General features: G+C 35.5%; 1 protein-coding gene across 1 annotated transcript in view; it reads left to right on the forward strand.

Annotated features, from left to right (window-relative positions):
- The first annotated feature begins 3943 nt into the window (after positions 1 to 3943).
- Positions 3944 to 13631, forward strand: part of fndc4 (fibronectin type III domain containing 4) — a 31038-nt gene continuing 21350 nt past the window's right edge. Inside the window, exon 1 of the mRNA XM_015372402.1 lies at positions 3944 to 4736. Coding sequence (XP_015227888.1) covers positions 4661 to 4736 — 76 coding nt within the window. The 5' untranslated portion in view covers positions 3944 to 4660. The remainder of the gene's footprint in view (positions 4737 to 13631) is intronic.

Raw genomic sequence — 13631 nt, forward strand, 5'->3', positions numbered from 1 at the left:
TCTGAAGGCAAAAGGGGGTCCAACCCGTTACTAGCATGGGGTACCTAATAAAGTGGCCGGTGAGTGTATATACATCAAAAGTAAAAACTGGATGAAAAGTTACTCCAAGATTCAAACAGGATGTTTGGTATACATTACTAGTTTACCAAAAGAATCCATGTCTTTAGGAACAAGCTAGTCAGAGGCAAAGATTACAGCTTTCTTGTCATTCAATTGTAAAAATTATCCAGCCAGCAACACATTTAACTAAAGTCAGGAAAGGGCTGCAAGAGGATACCTTCCACACATTGCCAATATTTTGAAAGATTTACAATTCAACATGTTAAAACAGGAACTGTTGTAAGTGAAATTGGGAGCAGTAAGGTCCTCTGCCTACCATGTAATCTGAAGAGGACAGTACCAATGGCTCTTTTGAAGGATTAACTGATCATCTGATAAACTCCAACAGAGATACTAAGCGTTTTTTTGATTTGACTGGGATATCATGTAATACTGGCTTATTACTAATCACAAAAGCATACAGTATAACTAGGTCAGTTTTCTTCTGAAATAGAAAAAACACACCTGATCTGAAATAGATATGCTCTTAGTTTTTAATGTATGTATAAATTACACCTAGAAAGGGATTCCACCTAATGAGAAAACTAAGATTTTTTTTTTGTTGTTGTTGTTTTTGTTGTTGTTAGAAGGAAGATTTTAATTCAGATTTATAAATTATTTATCTAATCCATACTCACCTTGAATATTCTATAACTTCCTCACAGGAAAATATGTACCTGAACTGTCCCTACCAACCAAGGTCTTGTTTCTTTTGTATTCTTTCCATCATAAGCAGTAACTTTAATTCTTCGGGGGTTTTGTGGTTCTAATAACTTTTAAGTCTTCAGTCATATTTGTCTTTATTCCTAATTTGCTTATAACCAACTGAAACTGATAAACTGAAAGCAGTATGAAAGTATGTCCAAGTTTCCCTTTGAGTTCCTGTTAAACAAGAACCAGCAGTTCTGATTAAAGGTGCCTCAGTGAACAGCAACATGTGCAAGGTTTGGTTTGGAGGCAGGATCATTTTGATCAGACATGGAATTGAAACAAATATTGGTATCATAACAGACAAAAAGAAGAAATTTAAGTAAAAACACAGCTAATTAATTTAAACTCAAAGCAGCTAAACTAGAAAAGTTTCTACTAAAATACAGTAGTCTTAACTGAATTTGTCACTGTCCTACAAAATTTTGCTATGATGATTAATCCATTGTTTGCACGCAACCCTGGTACGGACAGGGATAGTGTTGATAGTATATAATTACTATACTGTGTCACACTGTGTCATGGTTTTTAGAAAATTTTTTTGAAAATCATTTAACTCACATGAAATTAATTGAATAGATGTTCCTTGATTTTATGTGATATAATGCCCTTGAATGACAAATTATGTAGAGAGTCACAAGATTCAAAAACATTATTTCCTTCAGTTGCATCACGTGGAATTAAACTTGTGTTTGTTATCATTAAAGAAACACACATCTCTGAAGTCTATGTATGACTGCAGTAGGAGAATTGTTGTTGATAAATGCATCATTCGGATGAGTAAAATTTCATTGTGAAACTGTGTTTTTAGACTCAAAATAGAAAATTATGAATAAAATATATACACATTTAAGATATCATTAAAGGATTTTTGTTTTTATGTTTTTGCAGACATTTTATGTTGATTGTAACGGGTGAAAATGCTGTTTATTAAGCACCATAATACCACAACAGCTCATCTGTAAACTTCACAAACTAGGCCTCAGCACCTCCCTCTTCCACCGGCTACTGGATTTCCTCAGTCAAAGGCCTCAACGGCAACAGCACCTCAGGCAGGATTAAATTGAGCACAGGGGGGCCAAGGTTGAGTGCTCAGCCCACTGCTCTTCACCTTGCTGCAATGACCACAAAACAGCCTACAGAAATGACCACATAGTAAATTTTCCTGACAAAACAATTGTTGTGGGTCTCATCACCAAGGGAGACAAGACCCAAAACAGGGAGGAAGTAAAACTTTTGACCATATGGTGCAGAGATAACAACCTTCTATTAAACGACAACAAAACCAAGGATATCATTGTCGAGAGTCCACACCCAACACCTGCTACTAAGCATCGATGGTGCTGCGATGGAGAGAGTGACCGGCACTAAAACCCTGGGAGTTCAGATCAGTGAAGACTTCTCCTGCACCACCAACACCCCAGCACTGACAAAGAAAGCAAAGAGGCACCTTCATGTGGAAAGTCAGGCATGCATTACAAAATTACATGGGCACCATTGCCTGCAACCTCATCAGCTGTATCACTGGGGCTGGAGCTGCACTGATTACAACAGGAAAGCCTTGAAGCATACAGTGAACACAGTTGGAAGGATCATTGGTGCCATACTCCCCTCACTGAACGACATGATATGCAAGGCAAGTGAAGTTGGAGGTCAGGCCACACCACTCACTTCCGGCAAAAGGTACAGGAGCCTGTCCTCTCACGCCACCAGACTCACCAACAGTTTCACATACCAGGCTGACAGGATCACTTTCCACCCCTTTTTAGAAACATGTGTACTTAACACCCTGTACTTTAACCCTGAACCCATACAAAGGACTGCCTTGCACAACTATTAACTACTTATTTATGATGCTGCTACTGCATGATACTTGATCACAATTGCACTACTATGCTACATGCACACCAGGTATAAAAGGAATACCTCACTGCCAGTATGTGCTTATCATTGCACGGGGTACAATGTGTTTTCGCTACTTTTACTTTTGTGTAAATTTTTTATTTGTTTGTCTTGATAACCTAAATGTCAGAAATGTCTTTTGTACACCATGGAAATGAAGAGAAACGCAAATCCGATTCCTTTGTATGCCCAGTACATGTAAAAGAATTGACAATAAAATATTACAAACTAAACTAGACTAAAATGATGGAAGAGAAGTATATAAGCTGGCAATATTGTAAACCAATCAAACTGCTGAAGTCTGCTAAATAATAAATAAATTATGATCTCTTTGAGAACTGCATGTCATTCTGTTTTGAAACTGAGCATCTATCTGACCTGACATAAAAAATCATATTATACTGAGACAGTGATTCATCTGGTTGATGGTTCTACAGTAAAAGCAACTGCATGCAAATGAAAATGCAAATGAAAATGCAAATGCAAAAAACAAAAAAAAAAAACAATATGAGAAATTACTTCATAATAAAGAACAAAGCTTTTCATTGTGTAGTGAAGAAAAAAAATGGGTCAACTTTGATGCTTTTTGTCAAGAATATAAGTTTCTCTAGAGATAAGAACCACACAAATGTTAACTCGAAATAGCTGCCTTCATAACTCCTATAGCTCAGATATTCCTGTTTCCCAAATGCATCAGTGTCAGAGTTGTTATGAACAGAGAATAACGAATCTGTCGTCTAAAACCCAACGAGGGCAGCAACCATTTCTCCACATTAAACAGCTATGAGTGATTGAACTAAAATGCTTTACAAGAATGTAAGAATGCGCTCATAAAAAAAAACAAAAAACTTATTTACTAAGTGAATATGTGGCTTACCGGTATTTCAATTGAGATATAAAGGGTAAAATTAGGCATTTGATCACTTCTTCTTGAGACAAACAATTTGCCTTGGAACGATGGTCCCACGAGGCTATGCACTTAGCTTATCAACATGATTCATCTTACTGATTACATGGCGTGTATTAGGGCCCTGCAGTGCACTAAGGGTGAGAGGCGCATCGACCTGCTGCTGTTGCTACTTGTGCACAGAGTGCACTGATGATATTTTTATTCAGTGTTCCTCCTCGCGAGTTTTGTACATGTAGATTACATCGGTTATATTGGGATTTGAGGCCATCTAATATATTTGGATATATTTAGCAAAATATCTGTTTGCGTATTAGTGTCAATATCGTCTGCTGATATTGCGCAATAGTAAGAAAGCTTGACCTGTGACATGGTTGCAGTGGGTGGCTACGAATCTATGCAAAAAGAAACTCTGATAACAAGTGGGTTATAAATCAGTGTGCATTCGGTTCCTGTGTCGTTGTTGCCTTTTTGGGGTTAATGGAAAGTACCGCAGAAGGACCAACCCTTTGAATGAACACATTCAGATCGGAGAGAGAAAGAGAGAAAGAGAGAGAGAACGAGGGGCAGGGGGCAGCCTGCAACTTAGGCGCTGTCCGCGGTGCTGAATCGCCTCCTGCCAGGTCCGTTATTTTATTGTCCTATTTTCTTTTTTCACGTCATGCTGCGTGCTCCAGTGCGCACCGATTATCAATGACCTTAAAGATGATGGAGCTTCGTGGACTCTGCCACCGGAGTTAGACGAGCAAACCCTCCCACGTTGTCACAGCTGATCAGCGGGAGATCATGGAAGAGGGAGATGCAGGATTGTTAAAAGCTGAATGACAAAATGTTTCTGAAGACATCTTGCGTTACGTTGTTTCACAGGTTATTTACCGACTGACCAGCTCCAGCCAGATTCAACCGGTGACCGTTTCATCCCCTTAGGAATTTCAACACCTTAGATGTCAAAATGACTTGTTTTGATTTTGTTGCGCTTTAAAATAGGAGTTTTTTTTTTAATCCTTTTTGTCATATAGAAGAGCGGCCACCTCATTGCGAGGCATGGCTCGTCTGATTGTTTTGATCAACTCAGTGCTCCTGTTGCTTTTTGGCAGCGACATCTTCTTGGTAGGAGCGAGTAAGTATTGCAAACCGTCTGCGTTTGTGGGTAGATTTTAATGTCATATTTCATAGAATTCCTTCATGGTTGTTGAATTATGTTTTTAATATAGACAAAATTAGAGTTTGTCCCCCTTTAGATATTTGGTGATACTTGAAGATTGCAAATATTCTTTTATGTAAAATATTTGTTCTTGAATTGATTGTTATAAACTATAGTAAGGGCATAAATAAAATAAATTAAGGTTATTAAATAATTAATTTCAATATAAATCATGTGTAGCACAATTATACAGCAATTAGTTTTTTAAATGTTCTATATTCTTTCCTGTGACACTTACTCAGAGGAGGACCATTCCCTTTTGCACAATTTATGGGTTGTGCACAATTTAGGGGTCTCTCTTCAACTCTCTTAATTTAAGGTAATCCCTTAAAAGTTTTCTGTAGGATTTATGTCTTGGAGCTGAGGAGGTCAAGGACCAGAGTTCATAATTCATATCGTTACTAGCCATCTTTTATTTGTTTATCTTGCTCAAAGACCCAAACATGGCACTTTTGAATTAACAGATGTAAACCAATAGTTGTTAACAATGTTCTGGGGTTTCAAATATGTTATGATTTAAGGTTCAGATAGACCCATACCATCACAGAGTCTCACCAAGGTTTAAGAGTGCATTCATTTATACCTCATGTTATAAGTAAACCAAACTGGTTGTTGCAAAATCAATCTTATTTCCTATGTAACCTAAATATAAGGTGATTTTTGTAAAAAAAAAAAAAAAATGGGAATGGGAATAAATAACAAAGGCGTCCTTTTGTTGCATCAACTAAAATAACTATAGAATAAACAAGTGTACATGAATTATTTAGTACAGTTTTCCTTTGAGAATGCTAAAATGAAAGCAATTTATCTGAACAATTACAAATAAAAGTATAGTTAATATAAGCTTTATATGATAAGAACAATAGTTTGAGAGCAAATACGTCTAGAAGACATATGTGGAAAATCCTTATCAAGCTAACATTCTGGTTGCTCATTTGGAGAGAAGAAATATTTGCTTTTTTTTTTTATTTAAACTAATTTTCATCTATATTTATAACAGAACTTTATTGCCCCTCACAACCATTTAATGTGTTGCATTTCAGCAACAGTATATTTGCCTCTTTATATCCCTGTCTACCTTTATTGCATTCTCCTCTGCCTTTCATTTGGAGCAGTACCCAACCTGTGAGAGAATCAGTCTTGGCACATTGCTGTTTCTGTGTGGGCGTGTGTGTGCTGTCATCCTCCAAAACATTTTTTTAATAATCTGCTCTGACACATGACCATAGAAATATCTAGAAATATCAGTTCTTTGCACGCTGCCAACAGAAGCAGGTAAAGATTGAAAAAACATAGCATTCAGAATTATGTTCACTTGACTTTTGTCATTTGTCACTTTTGTCAATGCCACTGTCGCCCTAGTCATAGTGACGCCACTGTCACTAGGGCGACAGTGGCGTTGGATGTTGGAGTTTGCCCTGAAATCGAAGGGTTGACGGTTCAAGCCCCGGCTCTGACTTTTATTGTCGTTGTGTCCTTGGACAAGACACTTCACCTGCATTGTCTACTGATGGTGGTCAGAGGGCCCGGTGGCGTCAGTGTACGGCAGCCCCGCTTCTGTCAGTGAGCCCCAGGGCAGCTGTGGCTACAATGTAGCTTGCCACCATCAGTGTGTGAGTGTGTGCGTGAATGGGTGAATGAATGTAGTGTAAAGTGCTTTGGTCAAGTCACCTGAAAAAGGCGCTATATAAGTACATGCCATTTAACATTTGTTTGAAAGTGAATGAACATAACTGACAAGTCAGGAAATTACAGGATTTAAAGTGACATCTTATGTAGGATAAGGTTTAAATTAGTTATTGGGTTATAGGAAAAAAAAAAAAGAAAACAGAGGGAAGCCTAAAGAATTGCCTATTTGCTGAAAGATGTATCTGTCAGTGAGATCTTACACCCTGCACACTTTTCTACTTCAGTCTGGTACGCTATAACTGTAAACTGTCACATTAGTTTAAATTCTCTATCCAAGCCATATGCATAAAAAACCTGACAATGGTTGCAGATATTAATAAAGGAAAATCCAGGGTTCCCATTTTTTAAAACATCTAATAATAAATTATATGCATTTTGTATTATATTTACTTTCCATCAAAACTCTTTAATTCCCCACAGGTCCTAACCCCATCCTTAGTTTGGAGACAAATATTACTTAAGATTTATTGCATTTATTGGAAAGCCAGGCTCAAATCAAATTGGCAAACTGCTGTTCATAAACCTTGCTGACACATTCCAAACAAATAGCGTTACAGAATGTGAGCTGAATCAATCTGAATAAAAGCTAATGTTTGTTGAAGCCATAATTTAATTTCCTGTCACATGCGATTTATATTAAACATCTGCAAACATGTTTTGTAGTTGGCAGTTACAATAAGGCTACAAGCCCTGATTGCATGAAACACATTTATTAATCTGCTCTACATAATTACTGCAAGGTCAGCTTCCCACAGATGTACAGTAGGTTGTAGGAAAAAAGAAGCACGGTAGACAAACCTCTTTCTGGCAGGTTTTAAAACACACAACAAAGATCTTACCAAAATTTGCATTCCATGTGGGAGGGGTCTAAATACCTTGATGTTGCTGTGGTTTTACCCCTCTAGACTAAAATAAGCGATTTACAAAATGATCCCATTTTTTAACCTTGTATGCCATGTAACAAAGGGCTAAGTCTGGAAATGTAATAGATTTAAAGAAGAAATAGTGTTCAAAGGTAGCCTTTTGGGAGGCAGAGCTGCAGATTAGATTGAACCAGCATGATATCTATCACCAAAGAGCTCAGCTGCCAGGTGATTTGCAACAGTGGGGCTTGGAATCAGCTCTGAGACAACCTCCTGCAGCGAAGAAGAGAATATTTAGAGTTTGTGTGTGAAAGATCCAGTTGGAGGACTGGGAAGCTAGTCAGTATCTGAACTGCCTGATAAATTACTGTTGTATGTAAAAGCATATTAGTTATTTTGGCAGCAATGTTTAAAAACAAAAACTCTTTTTAAGTAGTTCTTTAAAATGTAACATACGTACTTATCTCAACAGCGACACGTACTTATCTCAACAGCGACAAATATGTTTCTCTTTGTGTAGAGAAACATATTTGCAATTTCAATGTGGTATAAGCATCATTAGTTATGTAAATATGACAGTTTTTTGCTACTCAACTTAATATTAGCCACTGAACAGCAATTGGAGCATTCATTCATGTATGACTTTATGTTCAGTTTTAAGAATCACTTTCTGCCTTTACGTAAAAGTAACAACAAAAGTGGAGATAAAATATGTATTTCTCATATTTTTATTGACAAAAGAAATAAATTAAGGAAAAGTAATGAATCCTGTTGTCTGTTTTAGAATAAAAGCTTCTGACATACTGGTACAAGATATGTACTATTCTTTTGAAAATATGGAGTAGCAGTAATGTAGCGGTGTCATATGTTCAAGAATTATACTTCTGGTAATACATTTGCTTTTTTTAAAGAGACTACAGTTAGAATTTAATGTTTTCTGACATATTAGATTAATTGTTATGTACAGCGTCAATAATTGCCCTCTGCAGGTGAGGATGGAAATGTGTATGTGTGTAGTTTGGGACAACTTAGGGTGAGTACCTATCTTCTTGGAACCATCTTTTTTTTTTTTAACAATTGTCAAGATCAATTCCTATTCGTTTCTATCTTCCTTGTTTGAATAGCAAATTATTTTGTCTATTCTATTTTTGGAAAAATAGGCCAAAAAAGAGACCAGTCAATGTGTCATCTTGTTTTTACCCCAGGGAATTAAAAAACTAATTTAAAGTTCATAGACAATGTGATCTACATAAGAAACAAAGTAAAAATCACTAAGTATTTGAAAATTGATGGAAGGTACAATAGTTGTGATATTTTTAATACCTTTTTCAGAATATTCTTCTTAAGTAAAATATTTTTTTATTTCAAACGTTTTAAAAATCTTTATCTTTTAAACATAAAAAAAAAGAAACTAACTAAAACAAACACATATTTTTGGTGTAAATCATTAAACCTTGAAGGCATGTACTCCTGCCTTTCCTGTTTTAAAAAGAGTTGTAAAATAAGATTAGAACCTTTCCAGCTTATAACTATATCTAAGGGACAAAGGAAGTCAAGGACAGAGCTGGGAAGTAACTAGTTACATTAACTGAAGCAACTTTTAGGGAAAAAAAGTACTTTAAAGGAACAGGATTACTTCAATTACTTACGTTTTACTCGAGTTGTCTTCTTGTGAGACTATCGCTACTCCTTTGTAAAATTTTTGGTTACTCCTTCCATCCGATGGAGCTATTTGTGTCAGGTAACTGTACAGCAAACAGTAGATATTGTAGCTTTATCCTTTCCTGACATATTAGTATTATCTACTGTAAAGATTGGTTTTATAAGTTTATGTTTTAAAAAAATTACTTGAAGAAGTGTTTTTTTCTGCTGCGGTGGACTGGCGACCTGTCCAGGGTGCACCCTGCCTCTCGTCCGTAGACAGCTGGAGTTAGGCATCAGCACCCCTCGCGACCCTGTTCTGGATAAGCGTGTCAGAAAATGGATTGATGGATGGAAGTGTTTCTTCTGTCTGACTGCATTTTTAATTAACATTTAGAAGGTGTTAAAACACCTTACGTTTCTCAACTTCATCTTCTTTTTGGTCTTTGATTGTTGTTTATTAATATTTTTGAGGGGCTCAGCTACAAAAATATGTAATAAAGCTATTATTACTGATATTAACATTTAAGTAATTCAAATAAATTTTTAAACTAAAGCCCTACACATCAAAGTTACAAAATAAACATAAAGAAGAATGGTAAAAAAAAAAAAAATCTGAAATCTGTCAAATTGTAATCATGATAAATGCTTTGTATATCATGATCTGCAGTGATATTCTTGTATTTATCCCATGTCTTTTTAGCAGTTTATCATCAAATAGCTTCCAGGGCTGTACTTTTGTGATTATTTAAAGCTATTATGATCTGACCAAAAAAACATCACCTGTCAGTCTTCCTGCGAGCGTTTATGCAGTCAATAACCTAACAGTCCATTATCCATTGCAAGCAAACAATGTTCAGAAATATAATATGACACAGCTTAATATTTTACTCTGACAAATTCCTCCTGGGCTATTTTCAACGGGACTATTAGGCCATGCAAAGATCTGGCCGCACTTTCACAATTTCTCCATGTGCACTCTAGTTAATGCACTGTGCTTTAGCTTTATGCAGTGATTCATCCTGGCAGTGCTCCTGCATCCCGGGAGGGTCATACCATTTGTTCGTACCAACACGGACCGTGTCCTCTGTGACATATTGCTCTTTAATTTCAGGTCTTACATAACACGTTGTGCATTGTAGGGCCTAGTCGGTGCCAGAAAAAAACATCAGTAACCAACCAACATACGTTGGAGTCTGCAATGACAGCTATTTCTGCTGACATACTAAACATAAGTGAAAGTTAAAACAACACCAGAAATATATAAAAGTGCTTTGATTTATAAACCATTTCACATTTTTAAATCATTACTATTTACCAACAAACTGTAATTTTGTAAAAGTATTCTAGCTTATTTGCTTTGCAATGACCTACAATGATAACATTAAGGTAAAGATAAATCTTCACCTCTTTTCCAGTTGAGCAATTGCTTCCTTTATCATCAGTAAATAGCAATGCATCTTGGATAGTAGCTGCATTTGCACCCATGTGTAGCTGACTGCAACCCTCATTATCAAAGGACAGCAAGGTTTAAGATAAATGACATGTCCTCCTCTAAATAAATGTTACACTTGTTCCTGCTGAGTGCTCACTTTCAGACGAGTACTGATGGTAATCAAGGCTTGATGGCGTTTGTTTGTTACCAACAGGAAAAAAGTAGCGTTGTTAAAGAAGGAAAGTGCTTATATTGTTTAAGTGAATCAAAGGCACATGAAAAATATAAGATAGAAAGTTAATATGCTACAACATAAAATAAAGTTGAACTAAACTAAACTGATGTTTTAAAGATTCAAACCCTGACAGACTCTCTTTGATTGCATGAATCACCAGATATCAGCAATAATATTTTCAGATTAAGAAAAAAAGCCACACAAAAATAAAGATAAACTGAATGTAATAATAGAGCATGTTAGATGGTTATCAAACACTTGTTTTAAACTTTTATAGAATTCAAATAAGTTTAATTGTGTAGCACAGTTTAAAATACTAGTGTTTAATGTAATTTATAAAGCAAGAAAGAAGATCCAGATTATATACAAAAATGTTAGATGTTTGATCACATGGACAGACTCATACATTCTAAATTGATCCTTATACAAAAAAAAGGTTTACTATATAAACTGATAAACAACATTTTCTTTCCTTTATGCACATCCCTCAGTTTTCTGACTAACAAAAGCTTTTAAATAATTATGCTTCTTCCTTGTCTGCATTGGGAAGTGTTTTAGCAGATTGAGACCCAGTCTTTTACTCCAACTGTCTCTGGGCCTTATTAGATAGACGGTTGCTAGTCCCTTTAAGCTTACTGTAGGTTGATTTCAGTTTGCATCAGTTTTCAATTTCATCTGGTTTTATTTTCATTTAAACAAAAAATAGAAAAAGGAATTAACTAAAAAGGGGAAGTAAAGTGAGGGCAATTTGCCAAAAGTAGGGCATGTATGCATGCAAATATAATTCTTGTTTGGAGTTTTGTTGCTTTGTCTTTAATATTTCACATCAGATTACTTTGATTGCCAAAGTCACCCAAACTAGCCTTTCTGATGCATCTACCTTTAGATTCAAATACTTTTAGAAATTCTGTGTTTCTTGCAATTTTTTTTCAGAGATTTCTGCTGACTGATACTCTTTAAATAGCATTCTTTAGCTTTATGTGAGATCCCACAAACTTGATAAGACACGCAGCAAACATAAAAGCTTTGGGGGGAAAAAGCGCTACCGGTTACAGCCAATCCTATCTTTCCTGTCCATCTGACCTACGTGATAGCTGAGAGACAACACTGCTGCACAGGCTCCTTTTAAAACTGTCACCTCCTTTACTTTTGTACCTTCTTTTTAGCCTTTTGTTCTCCTTTTGTAACAAGCATACACGCTGCCAAGCACACTGCACAGATGACAACAAAGTGATAAAGAGAAAAGAAACATTTCCTGGTCTGATGCATGTGAACTAGAAGTAAACCATAAAATGGGACCCAGGTTACAACTGACAGCTAAAATTGAACATGAAAACAAATCTCTAGGTTTAAATTCTGAAGCTTCAGGATAAAACATAAAACAATAATACCCATTCAAGATACTTAAGAGTGACTAAGTTTGTCATGGTGTCTGACAGAATAATCAATTAGCAGAAGAGAAGAAAAAAAATTCTGAATTTGTTCCTGTAAAATCTCAATTTTCAATCTTATGTGTATCATAACCAACACATATTAATGATGTTAGTCACTAAAGGACTTGCTTGATGCTTTAGATCATGCATTAGAGAAAAACATTTTGATATTTGATTATTTAGCGGACAGAACAAAATATCTGCAAATAACATTCATATAAAATATATATTAATGTCCTACAGTGTTACCTGTCAACTTCAATAGAACTAGCATAAGGTAAGCCCCCACCAACTTAGAAATACCTAATTTGTCTATAATTCCAAATCTTGAATGTGCAAGATAGATGTCGCCCCCAGTTGTGTCACACACATATAAAAGGTTTTATACCTTAACTGTTATACTTAAACTAAACATTATAAATCAAAGGACGTAGGTGATTGAATTTTACCATCTTGTCTCATTCCTGAAACCATAAGCAAAACAAGATAATGAAAATGTACTTATTATGTATGTATACAACTTGTTTTGAAAACCTTAAATATATTTAAGGTATATATAAATTATTATTATATAGATTAAAAGATTAATAGATAAAGGGTGACACAAATAACTGTGTCATCATTTAGTATCACAGTATGGTTACATTTTAGCATTTTTTTTGTCTTCTTTTAGTCTATAAGCACTAGTTTATATTTCATGGGCCATCACACAATTGTAACTCTGCTTTTGTTGTTTCAAGTGTAAACAGAGATAATCTGCTTTATGTATAGAATGATCCAACCTTGTGATCCCACACATCTAATACTGTAGTCTACTATATTTCATTATGTTTTAACTAAGACTGCTTTGCAATGTTTGGACAACTCTTTAACAAAAACAACTGCAGAGTGAACACTATTTTTTGCTAACTAAGCCATGCATATGCTCAGTCTACACTGATGAAGACTAACTCACATTGAGATGCTGAAACGGGAGCAACTACAGTGAAAAGCAGGCGACCACTTGTGGGGCTAATATTCTGTGTAAAGAGCATTGGAGCTTCATCTCAGTTGGAAACAATTAAAGCAACACTGCTTACATTTTGACCCAAGTATTAGGTTAATCTGAGATACATAAAAACAATTTTGTAGCTCAAATTAAAGCACAGTGTGTATTGATGCCTCCTAACAGAATTAGAATTAGGGTTATTTAATAATTATAATATGTTTATTATTGGAAGCCTTTCAATCTGTATTCCAGAGACTCAAGAAGGTGTTTAACTAGAGTACAAATCCCAGCTGCAGCAAAAGTTGAAGCTAGTAAACTTGCTGGTAAAAGATGTTTTTGAATGTTGGAGAATGGACCAATTAGTTTGCTTTTCGGTTTATTATAATGATAAGTTTCTAAATACTACACTATTAATATTTCTGGAAGTCACCTTTCAATAAATTTTGGTATGAGTTAAACATGTATGTACTCCAGAGATGGCAAAAGTACTCACTTTCCGTACTTGAGTAAAAGTACAGATACTTGTG

Source organism: Cyprinodon variegatus, unplaced genomic scaffold (genome assembly GCF_000732505.1).
Source record: "Cyprinodon variegatus isolate N-32 unplaced genomic scaffold, C_variegatus-1.0 Scaffold4, whole genome shotgun sequence".
NCBI classification, from domain to species: Eukaryota; Metazoa; Chordata; class Actinopteri; order Cyprinodontiformes; family Cyprinodontidae; genus Cyprinodon; species Cyprinodon variegatus.